At 40.6% G+C, this 22,864-nt stretch overlaps 1 protein-coding gene across 1 annotated transcript; it reads left to right on the top strand.

The window, feature by feature from the left end:
* Positions 1-539: 539 nt before the first annotated feature.
* Positions 540-17,268, top strand: LOC121855716 (myotubularin-related protein 2-like). Its single transcript, XM_042350807.1, has 5 exons — positions 540-590; positions 8,473-8,758; positions 12,212-12,331; positions 15,991-16,200; positions 17,080-17,268. Exons 2-5 carry the CDS (start codon positions 8,687-8,689, stop codon positions 17,266-17,268), a joined length of 591 nt encoding a protein of 196 aa, XP_042206741.1. The 5' UTR covers positions 540-590; positions 8,473-8,686.
* Positions 17,269-22,864: the final 5,596 nt, after the last annotated feature.

Below are 22,864 nucleotides of genomic sequence, written 5' to 3'. Positions count from 1 at the left end.
TGAATGATAACTTGATAAATATTGTTTCTTGTCCGTTACACTATCTTGTCATCAATGAATTTACACATATAGCTAAAGAGGAGTAAGTGTAGAAGAATTATTTGGTTATAATGTTCTTACCGTGACTGTAAAGAAGAAGAATGGTGGGGTGGAATAAAGAGAAATCCTTGGCCACTCTCCCCCTCTACAGGTCCTCCCTCTCAGCTGGTTCAATGGATCAGTAACAGTTGTATACTTTCTGTACTTATTTTTCTGAATTTATTAGTCAAGAATTATTATTTATTCCAGAATATATTATTTTATCTTTCCATTATTCTTACATTCAATTCTAAATATAAATAAAATGTGAAATAAAGTTCATTATATATCACCTAATTAGGAAAATTTCATATATGACTTTATTTTACAGTGAAGAATGGATATTTTTTTTATTATTCGATATATAGTAAAAAATGTAAGTTTGGTGTGATAAAAGACTATATTAGGCAATAGATGAGAGAGGAGGACAAGTGTTGACTGTCAAGTGTTTACCCGGGGAGAGTGGTTCACCCACTGTCTCCTCTACTGCTACTCTCAACGATAAGTTAATAGTAATGTCTTCTTTACATCATATTTTATTAATCTTTCACTTACTGTATGATTTAGACTTTAGAGTTATAAAGAATAGTGAGGGAAGAATGTAGGGAGAGAGGGTCCTTCACTGGTAGTTTCCTTCTATTATGTCTAACTGAATATTATTATTATTGTCTTATATTAACTGTTTCTAGTATATTGTTGTAGTAGCCATAGTTTAGTAGCCAATAGGTACAACAGCATCGTTAAAATGTTACTAAGGGTTAATACTTTGGCAGCCACTCCCTCCCTCCTCTCACCAAGAAATTCTATTAAATATAACTTGATTCAGTAAAGGTAGTAGACAGTTAACAGGAGTAATGGTTGTTATATAGACTACCCCACGAGCCAAATTGATGGAAAACAATTATTAAACGCCTGATTTTCACTGTTATATTATAGTGGGCACTGTTGAAGTTTGTGGAAATATGTTAAAAAATGATAATTTTAAAATAAACGCTACTAACATTTGTGGGTTATGAAGAACAGACCTAACCTAACCTAACCAACCAAACCAAACCAAACATAACCTACCTAACCCAACCAACCAACCAAAGAACCCAACCAACCTGACCTGACCTAACCTAACCTAACCAAAGAAACCTAACCAACCCAACCTAACCTAACCTAACCAAAAAACCTAACGAACCTTACCTAATTCCTTCACGCACAAAGCTCGAGATACATTATTTTAGTGTCACTGTTTTACCCCACAACACACCTCACCCTTCATGCCCCCACCTCACCTCAACCCTTCATGCCCTGCCACCTCACCCTCCTTCATGCCCTGCCACTTCACCTTCATGCCCTGCCCACTACAGCTGATTTGTGATCATTGAGAAAATACTTATAGTGAAAAATAAAAGTTGTATTAGTTTTATTAATTCATATCATCTAAAGTATAACTGTGGAAGATATGAATGAAATATATAAATGCCTAGTGGTGTTAACTGTCTCTCCTCATACCTTATCAATACATTTTAGGAATAACAACTAACTTACTAATAAAATATTTCTGTTATTACTTAAGAGGAAATTTGTGCAAACATCGTGGGTCACCCCATGTAGTGTTGAGGATGAAGAAGAGATGCTACCTGTGCTTACCTACCAACTCTTAATAACAAAATAATGCATTAATCTAACCCAACCTACAATGTTGCCAAATTAAATGTTCAAATAACACGAGATTCATTTAGAATGACACCAGGTAAAACATTTGCTTAACCTAAATGACAGGCAAAATAGATGCTAGAACATTAGTCTTACAGTTTACCATATACAAAAAAATGATATTATTTATGTAGCTAATAATGTGCTGTACTGTATAGTATTGTACTGTATAGCACTGTATAGCACAGTGATCCCTCGGTTAACGAGCGCCTCGGTTAACGAGCAATCCCTCGATTAACGATATTTAGCAAGCACCTCCACAGATTTTGCTTGCATTTGGGGGTCCACCAGCTGTAGTATTAGTCCGCTAATACAGTAATTTCTAGGGCCCAAATTCCTACATTTTAGTAAATATCAAGAAGTTTGTACTATTCAATAATTTTAAAAGTTTTATATTAAATTTTAGTCATTTTAACAATTATTGAAACATAATTGAAGTATAAAGCTAGTTTTTTATGACCATCCAACCTCTCAACACACGCATACAGGCCAGTCTTTGTGTCTTTCAGTGGAGGTAACATCTTGCTTGAGACTCTCTTCAACATAAAAAGCTTTTTTCTGTAGTCACAAATTATTGGTCATTTTGAAATTTATTTACATACTGACAATATATAATGCAGTGCAGTGTTGATTTAAAGAAAATAATCTTGAATTACACCAAGTGAACTAAAATTTTATGGGTGAAATGGCACCATGGGTGACTTCTCTTCCACCCCAATGCCTTCTTCTCTTCTTCTCTCCACCCCCATTCTAATTCCCATCATCATCATCCAGGAGCCTTCTACATGCAACAACCCCAAAGTAAAGTACTTTTACTACATGTTGAGGTCACAAGAAGAAACTCGTTAACCGAGGGCTGCTCGTTAACCGGCTAAGAATCTTATGGAAGGTAACTAGACTGTAATCTGCGAACCGAGGCGCTTAACGGAGGGACCATCGTAAGTACTGTCGCAAACCAGAGGAAGGTGAAGGCAAGGTGGGTGAGATGATATTATTTGTGTGTGGTGCTGTACTGTGTTACTAGTAAGATAATTCGCCCTACAACACACAACAGATTGTTTTAACACCTGAGCCTCACTGTCATCACCTGTACAGTATATCCAGGTCTGTCTGTCCTCCAGCCAGGAGGGAGGGAGGAGTGTAATGAGCCTCTAGAGTCCTGTGCTGCAACAGTAAAGGGTTAACTCAAATACTGTTTTATAGCCATGCATGGATCAAGCACCTGTCAGCCATATACTTGCTGACACAGTACAGTAGCTGGCTGACCTATTGTCCTGGGAGCACGGGGATGTCAGCCATATACTTGCTGACACAGCTAGTAGCTGGCTGACCTATGTCCTGGGAGCACGGGGATGTCAGCCATATACTTGCTGACACAGTACAGTAGCTGGCTGACCTATGTGTCCTGGGAGACGGGATGTCAGCCATATACTGCTGACTCAGCACAGTAGCTGGCTGACCTATGTGTCCTGGGAGCACGGGATGTCAGCCATATACGCTGACACAGTACATAGCTGGCTGCCATGTGTCCTGGGAGCACCGGGATGTCAGCCATATCCTGCTGAAAGCACAGTAGCTAGCTGACCTATGTGTCCTGAACGCGGGATGTCAGCCATACTCTTTTGACTAGCACAGTAGCTGACCCATTTGTGTCCCGGAAGGCAGGGATGTTATACTGGACACAGTACAGTAGCTGGCCTGTGTGTCCAGAGACAGGATGTCAATATACTTGCTGACACAGTGTAGGCTGACCCATGTGTCAGGGCACGGATGTAATATATGCTGACAGATAAGCTGGCTGACCTGTGTCCAGGGAGCACGGTGTCAGCCATATGCTGACAACAGTAACTGCTGACCATGTGTCCTGGGAGCACGATGTCAGCCACCTGCTGTCAGTACAGTAGCTGGCTGACCTATGTGTCCTGGGGCACGGGATGTCAGCCAATACTTGCTGACTCAGTACAGTGGCTGAACCATGCCAGTCTGGGGCACGATTCAGCCATATACTTGCTGACTCAGTACAGTAGCTGGCTGACCTGTGTCCTGGGAACCGGGATGTCAGCAATATACCATGCACAGTACAGTGGCACCCAGTGTCCTAGCACGGGATGTCAGCCATATAACTGACTCAGTACAGTAGCTGGCTGACTGTCCTGGGGCGCAGGATTAGCAGATGGGGTCAATTCTGTCAATTAATTCAGAATAAAATTTGAATTAATCAATTCTAATTCATTAGTAATCTTCATTTCCAATTCAATTCAATTCAGGCTTTCAATTCAATTAATTCAATTAATTGTGGTCAATATTTCATTCCAATTCCAATTCAAATGCTTTTCAATTTCAAGTCAATTCTAATCTACCATTAATCACGGAAAGAAATAAAAAATTCGAGGTTTCAAATTAAACCTTTTATTTTTATCAATGCTTACCACAAACAATACATTCTTTACCAACAAAAGTTAAACTGGTTTAATTCTTTATTACTAAAACAAAATATGAATGAGTCCAAGTTACTGATGATTGCATCTGATCATCATAAGTTCTCAAATCTTTATCTTAAATTCCCCTCTCTGCTGGAAGCAGCAATGGAGAACAGTCGTTCTGCAGGGCGATGTAGTGGAATGGCCAGGTACTTGCTGCAAGCCTGGTGAGGCAGGAAACTGCTTGGCCTTCCAGTACCAGGGATCACTATCATCCTGTAGACATTTCTGGTTGAGGTAGAGTGAGACCCCAGTTTCTGTGAGTTGGTCTTGGTGTAGAAGACTGGTTGGAGACAAAACTTGTTCTCTTCTTCATGGTGGTGGTTCAGCGGGGAGTGTCTGTTGTTGTAGGATCAACACCAGACATATTGTATTTCACAGTCAGAAGGTCACAATGTCTTGCTTCATTGTCATCAGTCCACCTGGTAACGTGGGTCTAGATGGCAATGTGAAGCCTCCATAGACTCAAACTTATTAGACAGGTCTCTGTTGAGGACTGAAGCAAGAACAAGCTTGGCTTAAACACTTCCATGAAGACTAGTTAAAGCAGCCCGACCACGAGCACAGTTAACTACCAGACTAGATGTCACCATCTTTTGTCTCTGAATTTGAGTACAGCTCCTCCCGACTTCGACCCTACTGGAAACACGTCCACCCGCTTGACCTCTCAGTCATTCCAAAATTTGGTCAAATTATGTATATTTGAGTCCCAAAGTCAGTACACAGACAAAATTTTATCTGTAATTCACTTTAAAATGGCTGGCAAGCTTAAGTGAGAGTTTTGTGGTGCTGAGAAAAAAAAGACACCCATTTTAGATTTTCTATGTGTTATTTATTCCATTTTGACTTGCGACCTGGATGTCGGTCCCCTAACCCGTCGTAAGTCAGGGAGCAGCTGTAGTCACATTCTCAAATGGCTGGATTATCACAGCTTGATGGTGTTCAGCTCATACTGCTTCACCTTGTAGAGTGTCAAGTTTGTCCCACACTTCAAGTGAAACTGCCTCATCATTGTCAACTGGCTATTCCAGCATGTACATGTGGTAAGCTTATACTGCCAATCACAGACCAACAGGCCAGGACGTGTACTGAACACGTGTGTTTACCTACACTGTTGGGCCCACTGACAAGAACTGAACTTGTTGTTAATCTTAAATACATCTGAAATATATTTATTAGAAACACATGAAATATGCAGGAAATAGTTTCTCAGTTCAATGAAAATTAACACATCACTTGATATATTTTAACATATTTTGTGCTCGCTAACAGTATATTTTAGTTTTATTTGAATATAAGTTTATTGCAAAATAATGAAGACGCATATTACAGTATAATATATTATTTATCAATTCATCGCTATTCATTTATATCAATTTCAATTCAATTCAATTAATTTTAATTTTGTATTTTTAAATTCCAATTCACGGATTTTTTAATCAATTCCAATTCATTTATTCATAATTGACCCCATGTCTGGATCATGTCAGCCATATACTTGCTGACACAGTACAGTAGCTAGCTGACCCATTCTTGGTTATAAAATAGTGTTTTAAGAAGACTCACCCATTGTGGAAGTGTTTGTTCAGTTATAACTCATGTATGTTAGGTGGCCAGTGTTGGCTACACTTAATAAACATCTTTTTAGGTTATGTTAACTCATGTGGTATAATGAGTGTTAGGTGGCCAATGTTGTAGCTACACACTTAACTAACATCTTTTAGGGTTATGTTAACTCATGTATGGTATAGTGAGTGTTAGGTGGCCAGTGTTGTAGCTACACCTTAATAACACATCTTTTTAGGGTTATGTTAACTCATGTATGGTATAGTGAGTGTTAGGTGGCCAGTGTTGTAGCTACACGCAATAACACATCTTTTTAGGGTTATGTTAACTCATGTATGGTATAGTAGTGTTAGGTGGCCAGTGTTGTAGCTACACACTTAATAACACATCTTTTAGGGTTATGTTAACTCATGTATGGTATAGTGAGTGTTAGGTGGCCAGTGTTGTAGCTACACACTTAATAACACATCTTTTTAGGGTTATGTAACTCGTATAGTGAGTGTTAGGTGGCCAGTGTTGTAGCTACACCTTAATAACACACATCTTTAGGGTTATGTTACTCATGTATGGTATAGTGAGTGTTAGGTGGCCAGTGTTGTAGCTACACTTAATAACACATCTTTTTAGGGTTATGTTAACTCATGTATGGTATAGTGAGTGTTAGGTGGCCAGTGTTGTAGCTACACATGACACATCTTTTAGGGTTATGTTAACTCATGTATGGTATAGTGAGTGTTAGGTAAGTGTTGTAGCTACACGCTTAATAACACATCTTTTAGGTTATGTTAACTCATGTATGGTATAGTGAGTGTTAGGTGGCCAGCTACACATAATAACACATCTTTTAGGGTTATGTTAACTCATGTATGGTATAGTGAGGTGTTAGGTGGCCAGTGTTGCAGCTACATAATAACACATCTTTTTAGGGTTATGTTAACTCATGTATGGTATAGTGAGTGTTAGGTGGCCAGTGTTGTAGCTACACACTTAATAACACATCTTTTAGGGGTTATGTTAACTCATGTATGGTATAGTGAGTGTTAGGTGGCCAGTGTTGCAGCTACACACTTAATAACACATCTTTTAGGGTTATGTTAACTCATGTGGTATAGTGTGAGTGTTAAGTGGCCAGTGTTGTAGCTACACATAATAACACATCTTTTAGGGTTATGTTAACTCATGTATGGTATAGTGAGTGTTAGGTGGCCAGTGTTGTAGCTACACACTTAATAACACATCTTTTTAGGGTTATGTTAACTCATGTATGGTATAGTGAGTGTTAGGTGGCCAGTGTTGTAGCTACACATAATAACACATCTTTTTAGGGTTATGTTAACTCATGTATGGTATAGTGAGTGTTAGGTGAGTGTTGTAGCTACACTTAATAACACATCTTTTAGGGTTATGTTAACTCATGTATGGTATAGTGAGTGTTAGGTGGCCAGTGTTGTAGCTACACCTTAATAACACATCTTTTAGGGTTATGTTAACTCATGTATGGTATAGTGGTGTTGGTGCCAGTGTTGTAGCTACACCAATAACACATCTTTAGGGTTATGTTAACTCATGTATGGTATAGTGAGTGTTAGGTGGCCAGTGTTGTAGCTACACACTTAATAACACATCTTTTTAGGGTTATGTTAACTCATGTATGGTATAGTGAGTGTTAGGTGGCCAGTGTTGTAGCTACACATAATAACACACACATCTTTTTAGGGTTATGTTAACTCATGGTATAGTGAGTGTTAGGTGGCCAGTGTTGTAGCTACACACTTAATAACACATCTTTTAGGGTTATGTTAACTCATGTATGGTATAGTGAGTGTTAGGTGGCCAGTGTTGTAGCTACACACTTAATAACACATCTTTTTAGGTTATGTTAACTCATGTATGGTATAGTGAGTGTTAGGTGACTAGAGTGTTGCAGCTACACACTTAATAACATCTTTTAGGGTTATGTTAACTCATGTATGGTATAGTGAGTGTTAGGTGGCCAGTGTTGTAGCTACACACTTAATAACACATCTTTTAGGGTTATGTTAACTCATGTATGGTATAGTGGTGTTAGGGTGGCCAGTGTTGTAGCTACACACAATAACACATCTTTTTAGGTTATGTTAACTCATGTATGGTATAGTGAGTGTTAGGTGGCCAGTGTTGTAGCTACACCTAATAACACACATCTTTTAGGGTTATGTTAACTCATGTATGGTATAGTGAGTGTTAGGTGGCCAGTGTTGTAGCTACACACTTAATAACACATCTTTTAGGGTTATGTTAACTCATGTATGGTATAGTGAGTGTTGGTGGCCAGTGTTGTAGCACACACTTAATAACATCTTTTAGGGTTATGTTAACTCATGTATGGTAAGAGTGTTAGTCCAGTGGTAGCACACCTTAATAACACATCTTTTAGGTTATGTTAACTGTATGGTATAGTGAGTGTTAGGTGGCCAGTGTTGCAGCTACACACTTAATAACACATCTTTTAGGGTTATGTTAACTCATGTATGGTATAGTAGTGTTAGGTGGCCAGTGTTGTAGCTACACACAATAACACATCTTTTAGGTTATGTTAACTCATGTATGGTATAGTGAGTGTTAGGTGGCCAGTGTTGTAGCTACACACTTAATAATCTTTTAGGGTTATGTTCTCTGGCGGGGGAATTGAAAACAAAGGCAAGATTAAAGGTGCTCGTCAGCTTGGCAGTATAAGTAGCAGCAGCACTAGTAGCAGTAGCAGCAGCTGTCACAGCATTAACACTGGCAGCAACAGCAGCAGCAACAGCAGTTGCGGCAATAACAGTGGCAGCAGCAGCAGCGGTAGCTCCCCCTTGGGAACATAGCCTCACGTCCAGATGGCCTCTCATGAAAGTCTCAACTCTGAATCAAAGTCAAGTTCCCTTAACTCCAAACTTGGACATGAATCGGTGAGTAAATGTTTGATCTGTCTACAATATTGTACTGTGTACAGTTTATAGGTTTGTGGCCACTGTACAGTACTGTACAGTGCAGTATACTACAGTGTAGCACAGTACAGTACAGTATTAGTTGCTAAAAGTGTCACACTGTAGTACAGTACAGTGTAGCACAGTACAGTATTAGTTGCTAAAAGTGTCACACTGTAGTACAGTACAGTGTAGCACAGTGTACAGTACACAGTGCACAGTACAGTACAGTACAGTACAGTGTAGCACAGTACAGTATTAGTTGCTAAAAGTGTCACACTAGTACAGTACAGTGTAGCACAGTGCAGTACAGTACAGTGCAGTACAGTGTAGCACAGTACAGTATTAGTTGCTAAAAGTGTCACACTGTAGTACAGTACAGTGTAGCACAGTACAGTACAGTATTAGTTGCTAAAAGTGACACACATTAGTACAGTAGCTACAGTACTGTAGTCATCCTCACTCCCAAGTGGGGCCCTAATGCACTCCTCTCATATCTCAGCTGGGACAAATCTCTCACTAAATTTTAGCTTTAATATTAACAGTGACTGATATGCTTACTATGGTTCATATTTTACATGACCTGGCTTTTTCTGCTTTGTTACTGAGGCATGATGAACACTTATATACTGATCCCCTGTACAGCAAAAACTCTCCTATCTGGCATGCTGGCAGTTGACAGTTTTTACTAATAACTTATATTGAGAACAAATGCTGTCACCACCACCAAGCTTGTGTAGTGCAGTACTGTTCTGTAATGCCTGATAATTATTGTACGAGTCACCACCACACTGAGGGCTGCCAGTAGGTGTTATAAGGTCCTGGCAGTAGGTGTTATAAGGGGCTGGCAGTAGGTGTTATAAGGTCCTGGCAGTAGGTGTTATAAGGTCCTGGCAGTAGGTGTTATAAGGGGCTGAATATGAGAACAGTCTCACCAACTGGAACCTCTGAAACAAACTATATGGTATGATAGTCAACCCAGGTGCCATGTGTCAGGTGTCAGTATCAATGTGACACCACTCGCATACTCTCCACCCATGTTGGTCACTGCAGTTTGTCCTGTATATAAAATAGCCATCTGCTTCTGAAGTGAATTCCTACAGTACTCAGTTTAATGTAAGATGAGTGTTGTATATATGCCTCAGTAGTGATGCTTCCTAGGTACAGTAGACACAGGGAGGTTATCTTTTACTGGTCCCCCTCTGAGCTGAATAAATTATTGAAAGTTGTCTCCCCGTAGTGAAGGGGTGAGAGGAAGGCTGACCCAGTGAGCCCCCTCGTAGTGGTGATGGAGTGGCATGCTTTGTACAGTACTCATGCCTCACTATTAAAAGGGTAGTGATGCTTAGCTTTTAAGTGTTTAACTACAGTGTTACAATTCTGACTTAGTATCCAGGATTACCTTAGTCTCTCTCGTGGACGCGGCTATCTCAACAGACGGTCTAATGTTCTCCGCTATCCTGTGCCTTAGACGCCACTCACAGCTTGTCTTTCTCATGTGACATTATCAGATTCTCTTTGTTATTATAATTTTGTCCTGAAACTGAAGGTTATTTATATGAACATTATTACTAGTACCTGCTGGTGGTCATAGTCTGTGTAAAGAGATAGAGGAACATGTGCTGTATACCCTTCTTGCACTGACTTAGCATTTGTCTCATTTCTTGTTAGTTTTTGTGAAAGAAAAATTAATCAAATTGAATTACGGTTTTGTGAGCGGTCAAAGATTCAGTTGTTGACTAGAGTTGAAGATTGGGCTCCCATCTTGTACAGTACCATACACGACCAGTTAATGAGTTGCAGAACTGTACACCGATGGCCGTGCTTGCTGATGGTGAAATAACCCTTCTCATTATCACCACCTTGCACCCCAGTGGTAAAAGGCCAGTACAGTACAGTGTGTTTAATAGATGAGATGAAAAGATGCATGTAGTGTTTGTTCAATTGTCCTGTTATATGAGTCACCACATGTGTAGGATGATGGGGGTGGTCTTATATGTGTCCCCAGTCTGTTATATGAGTCACCACATGTGTAGGATGATGGGGGTGGTCTTATATGTGTCCCCAGTCTGTTATATGAGTCACCACATGTGTAGGATGATGGAGGTGGTCTTATATGTGTCCCCAGTCTGTTATATGAGTCACCACATGTGTAGGATGATGGGGGTGGTCTTATATGTGTCCCCAGTCTGTTATATGAGTCACCACATGTGTAGGATGATGGGGGTGGTCTTATATGTGTCCCCAGTCTGTTATATTATATGAGTCACCACATGTAGGATGATGGAGGTGGTCTTATATGTGTCCCCAGTCTGTTATATGAGTCACCATGTGTAGGATGGAGGGTGGTCTTATATGTCCCCAGTCTGTTATATGAGTCACCACATGTGTAGGATGATGGGGGTGGTCTTATATGTGTCCCCAGTCTGTTATATGAGTCACCATGTAGGATGATGGAGGTGGTCTTATATGTGTGCAGTCTGTTATATGAGTCACCACATGTGTAGGATGATGGGGTGGTCTTATATGTGTCCCCAGTCTGTTATATAGTCACCACATGTGTAGGATGATGGGGTGGTCTTGTCACGTGTCCCCAGTCTGTTATGAGTCACCACATGTGTAGGATGATGGGGGTGGTCTTATATGTGTCCCCAGTCTGTTATATGAGTCACCACATGTGTAGGATGATGGGGTGGTCTTATATGTGTCCCCAGTCTGTTATATGAGTCACCACATGTGTAGGATGATGGAGGTGGTCTTATATGTGTCCCCAGTCTGTTATATGAGTCACCACATGTGTAGGATGATGGAGGTGGTCTTATATGTGTCCCCAGTCTGTTATATGAGTCACCACATGTGTAGGATGATGGAGGTGGTCTTATATGTGTCCCCAGTCTGTTATATGAGTCACCACATGTGTAGGATGATGGGGGTGGTCTTATATGTGTCCCCAGTCTGTTATATGAGTCACCACATGTGTAGGATGATGGAGGTGGTCTTATATGTGTCCCCAGTCTGTTATATGAGTCACCACATGTGTAGGATGATGGAGGTGGTCTTGTAGGGTTTGTGTACATGATAATTTAAGAATAAATAAATATAAGACTAGAGTATAATATATGGGTGTTATGAAGAGATAAGAGATTCACATGTGGAGGATGTTACCCTCTACTATAATGACATACTTTAGGTAAAGAAGTTGACATTAGGAGCTCCAGTGTCAGGCTCGCTGGCAGACCAGTGCTGTACAACAGCTGCCTGACTTTGGCTTCTGCAGGAAAGATGTATTTCAGGATTAATGAATAAGAGTTTTAGGCTACATGATATCCCTTTTAAGTGACATAAAATGCATCAAAATGTGTGGCTGATCTGATAATGTCATATCTGCATAGCTTAGTGTCTGACTCTTTACTTTTGTTTGCATGCGGGGTTCAGGCGGGGTCACCCTCGGCGGGGTCTCCCTCCCCCCCAAAGAGCGTCTGCTCTTCAAGCTCCACCTCTACTGACCAACATCGCCACCACCAACTCTCGCATGTCCTCAACGCCACTTCCAAAGTGAGTAATTTAGGATGCAGTACTGTACCACAGGGGAGGGTAGCTGCGCTGGCCACAAGAGAAGCTGTGTACCGGCACCAGTGGCGGCTCGTCGGTGGGCACTGTGGAACTGCAGCACCCCCTATTTCACCCGATATATATGTATTATATAATATAATATATCGTATATGTTTATTTATTTATACTTGTACAAGATATTTAACACTTATCAATAATCCTTAAACTTTTATGTCAATGGCCATCCTCTAATTCTGAGAAAACAACAAAAATCCCTGTATGTGGAACTGTCTTACTCGACAGTTCCAATAACGGGTGTTTGCTTTGTCTCATGCATGCTGCTATGTCCTGGAGGCAAGCGGGGGCGAGCACTGTGGCTCACTCAGTGCCGATCTGGTTATCAGTGTGGGACGTAGTGTTAACGCATCATCCTGTGTGGTGCTTACGTGCCGTCTGCTATATCAAGAGTATTTAAATGTGATCAATTGTAGATGATGTGATATCATACAGTATGATATCACATCATCTACAATTGATCACATTTAAATACTCTTGATATAGCAGACGGCACGTAAGCACCACACAGGATGATGCGTATGATTCATACTCATGGAGACTACATTTTGTATTCATTGTTTTTTCCAGAAACTTTATTGTGTAGAAGAATTTGAATTAATTAAACATGGCCTCCTTGTTTTCCCAAGAAACAAGTTCTGTGACAGTGAGTGAACTTCAACAACTTAAATTTTCACAGTTGTCTCTTCACGAGAAAGTTGGTATTAAGACAAGAGGCCGTCCCTCACCTGATATTCAAATATCTCAGCCAGGAATAAGCAACAGTAAGAGGTATATTCGTAGCTTTCATTCAGAACGGTACCAAAGGAAAAGTTGGCTCTGTGGTTGTGAAGTAAAAAATACATTATTTTGTTTTCCGTGTTTGTTGTTTGGAAGTGATGTAACTTGGACAAAAGACGGCTTTAGAAATATAAACAAAATGAAAGAAAAAACTGAAAAACATGAAAAGTCAAAGAAGCATATTGAAAGCGTGGTTTCACTATCACTTTTAGGAAGTGTAAATATTAAAGAAAAACTTAGTGAAGCCTATAGACTTTTGATCAATGAGCATAACAGGAAGGTTACCAAGAACCGTGAAATTTTATCCAAGATAATAGACTGCATTACATTTTGTGGAAACTTTGAAATTCCTTTACGTGAACATGATGAAAAAGATGATTCAGTAAATCCAGGTGTATTTAGGGGATTAATAAATTTTGCATCTAAATTAGACCCAGATTTAAAGAACCATTTAGAAACAAGTACAGACTTCACAGGTGTTTCTAAGACTATTCAGGATGAGATACTTGACTGCCTGCTGCAGCTATACCATGATGAGATAAAGAAAGAGATTAAAGAAGCTTCATTTGTAGCTGTCACGGCTGATGACAACAGATGTTTCAGAACACACTCAAGTGGTAATTGTTCTACGGTACGTGCTGAATGAAGAAATATTTGAGCGTTTTTGGGGGATTCTTTATTCCAGAAAATCAAACTGTAGATGGCGTATTCTAGAGCAGGTAGATATAATCCTTCAAGGAAATAGACAAAAACTGATAGCTCACACATTTGATGGTGCAAATGTCATGAAAGGCAAAAAAGGGGGGCGTTCAGGCAAAAATAAAAGCAGTTTATAATAATGCACATTTCATTCACTGTTATGCTCACCAACTGAATCTGATAATGAGAAATGCAGCAAGCATTACGCGGGACTCAAGAATATTTTTCTCTAACGTTTTGGCTATACCAACATTTTTCTCAAGATCACCACAACGTGTATCCATTTTCAATAAGCACACAAACGTCGGCATTCCGCGCCCATCCTCTACAAGGTGGAACTTTAACATAGGGACCGTGAACAAAGTTCATGAAAATTTGCAACCTTTAAAAAGCTGCCTTGCTGAAATCCAGTCGACGGTAAATGCAGATCGAACCATTTCAGAAGCAACAGGAATTTTGCATTACCTGAATAATGAAAAATTCATGTTCTGGTTGGAGTTTTTTCATCAGATCATGCCTCACGTTGAAGTAATTTACAACCAAATGCAGTCTCGAGAAATTGATGTGTTTAAAGTACATGAATATATAACAAATTTCAAAACTGCTATTTTAGAAATAAGAAACTCGAAGTACTGTGAGAATCCTTCAAAGACGCTCATGGCTGAAGCAAAGGAAGTATGTGACTGCATGTGTGTTGATATAGGGGAGAGATATTCTTTCACTAAACAATTAGTAGCTGCTAAATTATTCAACAAGAAAAGCTTCACTAGTCTTAAGAATAAACTGCCTACAGAAGAGATAGGGTTGACCACTGAGGCATATCCCATGAGTAACAAAGACAAATTAGAAACTGAACTTAGAGTATTCTACAGTAGGTCCGATATGCATGAATATTGCAGGTTAATTAACCTGCTGAAATTTATCTTGGAAAATAATTTAGATGGTGTTCTTAGTGAGATTACGAAACTGATAAAAATCCTCTTGACAATTCCTATGACTACATCAGAGCCTGAACACTGCTTTTCAACATTAAAAAGAATAAAAACTTTTCTGAGGAGCACTATGAATCAGGAAAGGCTAAATGCACTTGCAATGATTTCAATGGAGAAAAATTTCTTTAACAGTCATCCAAACATCAATGAGAAAGTTGTTGACCTTTTCGCTCAAAAGAAAACAAGAAGAATGGATTTCATTTTTAAATAAATTTGGATCAAGCTAGACTGGAGTATTTTATCTGTAAGTGTTAAATGGTTTTTTTTTTGTATTTTTACCATACTTTTAGTATTTTATTATTTTTATCATTATATATATATATATACTGGTACTGTATTTCTGTGTGTGTGTCTTACATAATATTAAAACAATTCTTAAAAATGTTTTGAAGCAGCACCCCCATGAATTAGAGTCACGAGCCGCCACTGACCAGTACAGTACTGTACAGCAGTGATGTTGGCTTCCTGCAGCTTCACTACACTATACTTGGTCAAGAGTACATGTAAGGAGGGCAGCTACAGTAATTGAGTGTGACTCAGTTATCATCTGGAGTCTAGGATGAATTTAGTCATCGTTTGAGGCATAAATTTGTCATCCACAACTACATCTTTCTGTAGTTATAGTACATCACAGTACAGTACAGTACTGTACTTTAGTACTGCACTGTACTGTACCAGTGAGTATTTTGATGATGGTGAATTTAGTATGTTTGGACAAATTCCATTTAATTTATCATAGTAATTTATGCCATCTAAAGTATACCTTGGTGTAATCATCATTTGGTACAGTACAGTTTAGTGTAGACAAAATTTTGTTTTTTAATTTTAATGAACTTTTATTGTATAATACTGGAGAACATAATGTAGGGTCATTAACAGTCAGGTAGGGAAGACCATCATTGTTGGAGGAAGTCTTATGCTACTGGGTGTGGCAACATTAGATTGATATTTTATTGCTGTATAGTATTATGTTTAAAAAAAGGTATCTTTTATCAGTTCAGTAAAGCTCTTGTTATTATTTAGGCCTTAATTAACAAACATGTTGGTAATAATATGTGGAACTGACACACAAAACCAATAATATTTATCAGTGACTTGACTTCACCTCGGTTACAGATGACAGTGCGCGACGGGAGCAGAACGCTGCGGCCGGACGAGCCAACACTAGTCCCCGGGGAGCACCTGGAGGGGACGGCCCGGGAGGTCACTTACCTCTGTCCGTACACGGGACCAAAGAAAGGGACGCTCTCGGTCACCAATTATCGTCTGTACTTTCGCAGTCCAGAAACTGATCCTCCCTTTGAGTTAGAAGTGCCCTTGGGTGTGGTGAGTCATGGAGAAGTACTTTACTGTAAGTCTAACATGTCAGGCTTGTTCTGCCTACACTACTGTATCTTCTTGTACAGTAATGTGCCACGACAGAAGAGTCTCTGGGCTGGTCTTTTAGGTCTTCCTCACCCCAGAACCTTCATAGTTGCTTGATCCTTTACACCACCATGCCTGTGTGAAGCTGCTGTAGACACTTTGATCAAGTGACTTAAGGCCTTCCTTCTGTGGTGCTGTATGTGACTGTTGATGATGTACAGTAAACATGTACACTAGAATATCTTAGCGTGTGTGATGGTTGGTCTCTTAAACTATCCTATTGTACTATGAATAGTTTCTTACTTCAGTTACAACTTTAAAGAAGGTATGCAGCTACCAGGTACTGTATTGTTGATATTAATAAATTTTTGGTACACTGTTGTATATAATAATTTATGGGCCATTTATAACATATCTGAGCTGGGTGAGGTGATGTGAGGCATGAGGCAGCTAACAAACAAGTTAGTGGGACTGCCTCACTCTTCCTGGGGTAAAGCTCTGACATGGCAGGTAAATAATTATAATCATTGAGATTCAATATGAATCTTAGGGTGTAACAAATTGACCAGGTTCTCTACTGGTCTTGGCACAGGACAGTAACTATTTGTTTACTTGATGCCACAGTTGGCTGGAGGGAAAGGCATAACATTGTTGTCAGAATGGGTAGTGTATCTTGCCACTGATTAATGTCAACTGTCGGGTCATTAGACAATTGTTCATCTGCTCAGGTTGTTTTGTGCCTCAACTCTTGATGTACAGGCAACACAGACTGTGTGCTGGGGTAAATACTGCATCTCACTTCTTGTTAGTATTGTACTTATGTATATTTGTACATTTCAGGTGTCCAGAATAGAGAAGGTGGGCGGTGCTAATACTAGTCGTGGCGAAAACTCTTACGGTATTGAGATATTTTGTAAGGATATACGAAACTTGCGGTTCGCCCACAAACAGGTATGGCCGCTTTTCTTACAGTGCTCTACAGTATCCATGACAGTCTCCCTGTACCTTATTGTGTTATATCACATGTGATCTTCAGACAGTTGGTACGGAATGATTTGCATGCATTGCTTTCTGTCCGCTTTATTCTTCATCCCTGGCCGTGAGAGTCAGAGGCTGCATCGCTAACATCATTATAAACATGTTCAGTATAAACAGCACCATGCTTCCCTCACACTATATAATTATTAGCTTTCAATTTCCTGACCTAAAGTGGCACCGCTGGGAGTTGTGTCAAGGCTGGACTGTGTGTATATATTAATAATATCTGACAAGCAGTCATCATCAGCAGGTCTTTATCCTCACTTTCCTCCCACTTGTTCCTTTCTTCTGTCTGTTTTATCAGTTCTTGATTGTGCCTTATTCTCCTCTTGTCATATTATCTAAAAACACTCATTCTCTCCTTCCCTCCTTTTTTCATTGGATTTCTTCACTCCTATTTTTGTAAACGTTCATTTTATACATTTCTCTGACGTGTCTTAAAGCTCGAGGTGGACTGTTTACCTCGGCCTGTTAGGACACATAGTCTCTCACCTTGACATGTTCACCAAGACAGTGTAACCCCTTGTGTAGTACTGGGCCTCACCAAGACAGTGTAACCCCTTGTGTAGTACTGGGCCTCTCGCCTAGTAAACTTGTCTCACGTTAACCCAACAAAATATTAAAACTGGCATCAGGTAGCAGTGAGTCCTCAGCAGGTGGAGCTCCTCAGTGAGTCACCAGCAGGTGGAGGTCCTCAGTGAGTCACCAGCAGGGGGAGGTCCTCAGTGAGTCACCAGCAGGGGGAGGTCCTCAGTGAGTCACCAGCAGGTGGAGGTCCTCAGTGAGTCCTCAGCAGGTGGAGCTCCTCAGTGAGTCACCAGCAGGTGGAGGTCCTCAGTGAGTCACCAGCAGGTGGAGGTCCTCAGTGAGTCACCAGCAGGTGGAGCTCCTCAGTGAGTCACCAGCAGGTGGAGGTCCTCAGTGAGTCACTGCAGGTGGGGTCTCAGTGAGCTCAGCAGGTGGAGCTCCTCAGTGAGTCACCAACAGGGTGGAGCTCCTCAGTGAGTCACCAGCAGGTGGGAGGTCCTCAGTGAGTCACCAGCAGGTGGAGGTCCTCAGTGAGTCACCAGCAGGTGGAGGTCCTCAGTGAGTCACCAGCAGGTGGAGGTACTCAGTGAGTCACCAGCAGGTGGAGGTCCTCAGTGAATCACCAACAGGTGGAGGTCCTCAGTGAGTCACCAGCAGGTGGAGGTCCTCAGTGAGTCACCAGCAGGTGGAGGTACTCAGTGAGTCACCAGCAGGTGGAGCTCCTCAGTGAGTCACCAACAGGTGGAGGTCCTCCTATAAATCAACCCTATCGTCGCTGCCCCCTTCTATACACACTGTACTATACGCACAGTGTTCCTATATGACAACTCACATACGCTATAAAGTGACATCCCCGTTAGCCTCAGTAATTGACATAGGTCTTCTGGGAACGAGAGATTTCTGGGTATTGAGACAATTTTCTCTGCCCTGGAAAAAATCCCACATCCTCGGAGCTGTATTGGGGTAAGTTTTCCCAGAGTCTCCCCAACCAACAGACACAGAGCTGTATTTAAACACCACCATACACATGTACTGTACTCACCAGAAGAGGCCTTGAGCTAGTGGTGCAGGCAGGCCAAATGGTGATACAGGATGGCCTGCCTTTGTCCTGTACTGTAGCAGGTGTTGCTAACTGTCACTCTCTTCTCTCTCCATGAAGGAAGGCTTGTACATGCACTGTATACTGTACATACACCTCTACACAGTAGCCATACACTGTCCACACACACTGCTTTGTACTGTACATTGTGTATAACTGTAATCACTTTATATGTCGTAACACTGTATTCTTGGCTGATTGTGTTCTAGTACAGTATTGCTCAACACAAGTTGTACACAAACACAGCAGCGAGCGTGGAAAACCGTTGTACAATGGCAGCAGAGTATGAACTAAGCGCACGAGCCTACAGCCTAAGTTACCCAAGTAGCTAGCCCACCCAGCACGTGTAGTGTGTCAGTGTTGTTACAGTAGTGTTAATACGCCAGTGTAGAGTCAGCTGAGCATCATGTAAAGTTTCTAAAATTATTGTCACAGAAAAAACTCCTAAAAAATATTTAGTGCGACAGTGTAATACTTTTGGCTGTATTCAAGAACGTGGAGCATAGGGTCTCTATAGGCACCGACTACGGGCGGTAGTGAAGAAGCTCGGTGAAAGCCCGAGGCGTGGTCAATGGCAATGGCTATTTGTAGAGGTTGACTGTAGATTACTGGATGGTTCATGAGAAGGGAGGGCGCTGTAAGAGGCCTTTGAAAAAAATGTTGATAATTTGTACATTGACCAGCATCTATGTATAGTATATGTTGGAATACAGTGTGATAAGAAAATAATTATTTTTTGGGGTAATGAAAGAAATTTGGTTAGTTTTAGGAAGTTTAATATTTACCAAAGTGACTTGAATCACAACTCTCCCACCACAACAGTCAGATGATGGTTTGATGCTTGAATGTTTTAATGTGTGATTTATGGCTACTACACTTGTTCTATTTGGGGAAATAAGATAAATCTGGTGAGCATGAATAATTCTAAATGAATGACCATTACTCTCATATACCAGGAAATGTGCTGAGGCTTCATCTTACAAAATTGCAAAGTGATGAACCAAAATTTATATAATCGACCGGGATAGACAGTCCGTGCCAGGTAATTAAACTACAAGTGGCTAGTTAGCCGGTAATTCCCGGCTGGCCAGACCGAAGGCTACGTAGCCGGGATGTTAAGTCAGTTTGGAAAAGTCGCGTAATCTGACGTACGAGAATCATTAGTTTTGGTTCCTCGAGTTCTATTGTTTTTCCTTTAGCCGTTACGTTAAGTTTGGTAACAATTGATTCTCCATCATTTGTGGGATGTTCTTGAGAAAAGGAAGAAGTTTATTCTGTTGAAAAGTTCCTTAATACCATTGAAGATTACCTGTGTGTTAGTATGTTCTGAGTGAGCCAAGCATAGAGCCTCTATATCACCTAGTGTTATGCTGTACAGTAGACTACAACCAATAGATAGGAAAAATTACTTGTAAATATGACATAAAATACTTGTAAATATGACATCAACCATCGGGTCAGGCTGGATTTATCTCACCACACAAGTACTGTAAATGACAACACTAGCTACATGGCAACAACAACCGGGATAGACTAAGAGAGAGCTTTATGGTACTGTACCTTGTTAATAATACCTGTACAGTGTTTTGTGTGTGTTTCTGTGGTACCTTTTGTTGATTTTTAACATTAATTGTTTATTATGAAACTTTACTTTTGTTTCTTTTATGGCCTAAAGCCCACCACTAACAGACTCAGGTTAACCTTCCACTGTAGTGTCCAGGACTTATAACATGTTGTAGACTCAGGTTAACCTTCCACTGTAGTGTCCAGGACTAATAACATGTTGTAGACTCAGGTTAACCTTCCACTGTAGTGTCCAGGACTAATAACATGTTGTAGACTCAGGTTAACCTTCCACTGTAGTGTCCAGGACTAATAACATGTTGTAGACTCAGGTTAACCTTCCACTGTAGTGTCCAGGACTAATAACATGTTGTAGACTCAGGTTAACCTTCCACTGTAGTGTCCAGGACTAATAACATGTTGTAGACTCAGGTTAACCTTCCACTGTAGTGTCCAGGACTAATAACATGTTGTAGACTCAGGTTAACCTTCCACTGTAGTGTCCAGGACTAATAACATGTTGTAGACTCAGGTTAACCTTCCACTGTAGTGTCCAGGACTAATAACATGTTGTAGACTCAGGTTAACCTTCCACTGTAGTGTCCAGGACTAATAACATGTTGTAGACTCAGGTTAACCTTCCACTGTAGTGTCCAGGACTAATAACATGTTGTAGACTCAGGTTAACCTTCCACTGTAGTGTCCAGGACTAATAACATGTTGTAGACTCAGGTTAACCTTCCACTGTAGTGTCCAGGACTAATAACATGTTGTAGACTCAGGTTAACCTTCCACTGTAGTGTCCAGGACTAATAACATGTTGTAGACTCAGGTTAACCTTCCACTGTAGTGTCCAGACTCAGGTTAACCTTCCACTGTAGTAGGACTAATAACATGTTGTAGACTCAGGTTAACCTTCCACTGTAGTGTCCAGGACTAATAACATGTTGTAGACTCAGGTTAACCTTCCACTGTAGTGTCCAGGACTAATAACATGTTGTAGGTTAACCTTCCACTGTAGTGTCCAACCTGTTGTAGACTCAGGTTAACCTTCCACTGTAGTGTCCAGGACTAATAACATGTTGTAGACTCAGGTTAACCTTCCACTGTAGTGTCCAGGACTAATAACATGTATTATTCTTGTCTTCCCATCACAACTAAGTCCTTCAAAGAGTTGTTTATAACTGGCAGCTATTAGTCATTACACTGTACAGGATAGTTAGTTATGACAGCTTGTATGCACCTCTTAATTGGTTCAGCTGTATTGGAATTACATACATCAGTAATTTAACTTTCACACCTGATGCTCTACACACCATCTCCTCTTTCACACCTGATGCTGTACACACCATCTCCTCTTTCACACCTGATGCTGTACACACCATCTCCTCTTTCACACCTGATGCTGTACACACCATCTCCTCTTTCACACCTGATGCTCTACACACCATCTCCTCTTTCACACCTGATGCTGTACACACCATCTCCTCTTTCACACCTGATGCTGTACACACCATCTCCTCTTTCACACCTGATGCTGTACACACCATCTCCTCTTTCACACCTGATGCTGTACACACCATCTCCTCTTTCACACCTGATGCTGTACACACCATCTCCTCTTTCACACCTGATGCTCTACACACCATCTCCTCTTTCACACCTGATGCTGTACACACCATCTCCTCTTTCACACCTGATGTTGTACACACCATCTCCTCTTTCACACCTGATGCTGTACACACCATCTCCTCTTTCACACCTGATGTTGTACACACCATCTCCTCTTTCCCACCTGATGTTGTACACACCATCTCCTCGTTACAGAGCCAAGTGCTTGTGTCACACGTTACGTTCTCAGTCTTGGTGGTGTTATTACATCAAACTTTAATCCTCCTTAACATTGGGCTGCCACACTACACATCTTTCTCTTTGTTGACCATTCAGTTTTGGTCCAAACTGGCTTGTTAATGTTAGTGGGGCCAAGACACTGTTTTGGGTGACTCCCGGTCCTTGTCAATTAATATAATGTACAGTATATTGTTCTGCACTGGGTTGATATACTGTAGTTTATTTATTGAGGAGCATATTCTTTATGATTGATTGTGTGTAAACATGCAATTAAAACATACAGTTTATAATTTTCATTAATATATAAGCAGAGAAATTTTGACACACTAGCCTGGACTACACTGTTCACTGTTTACTGTACAGTACATGATCAGCACAGGATGCTCTCAGATGCCTGTGTCACCAACTTATCAACTTCCAGTGCTCCAAAAAGACTTCTTAATTTTTTGTATAGTGGTCCCTCGGTTAATGAACACAATTCGTTCCACAGAGTCGTTCGTTAACCGAAAATTTCGTAAACCGAATCTATTGTTTCAATGGGATATT

The sequence above is a fragment of the Homarus americanus genome, unplaced genomic scaffold (genome assembly GCF_018991925.1).
Source record: "Homarus americanus isolate GMGI-L3 unplaced genomic scaffold, GMGI_Hamer_2.0 scaffold18496, whole genome shotgun sequence".
Lineage (NCBI taxonomy): Eukaryota > Metazoa > Arthropoda > Malacostraca > Decapoda > Nephropidae > Homarus > Homarus americanus.
The sequence above is the reverse complement of the archived record's forward strand: the minus strand, read 5'-3'. Positions and strand labels throughout refer to the sequence as shown.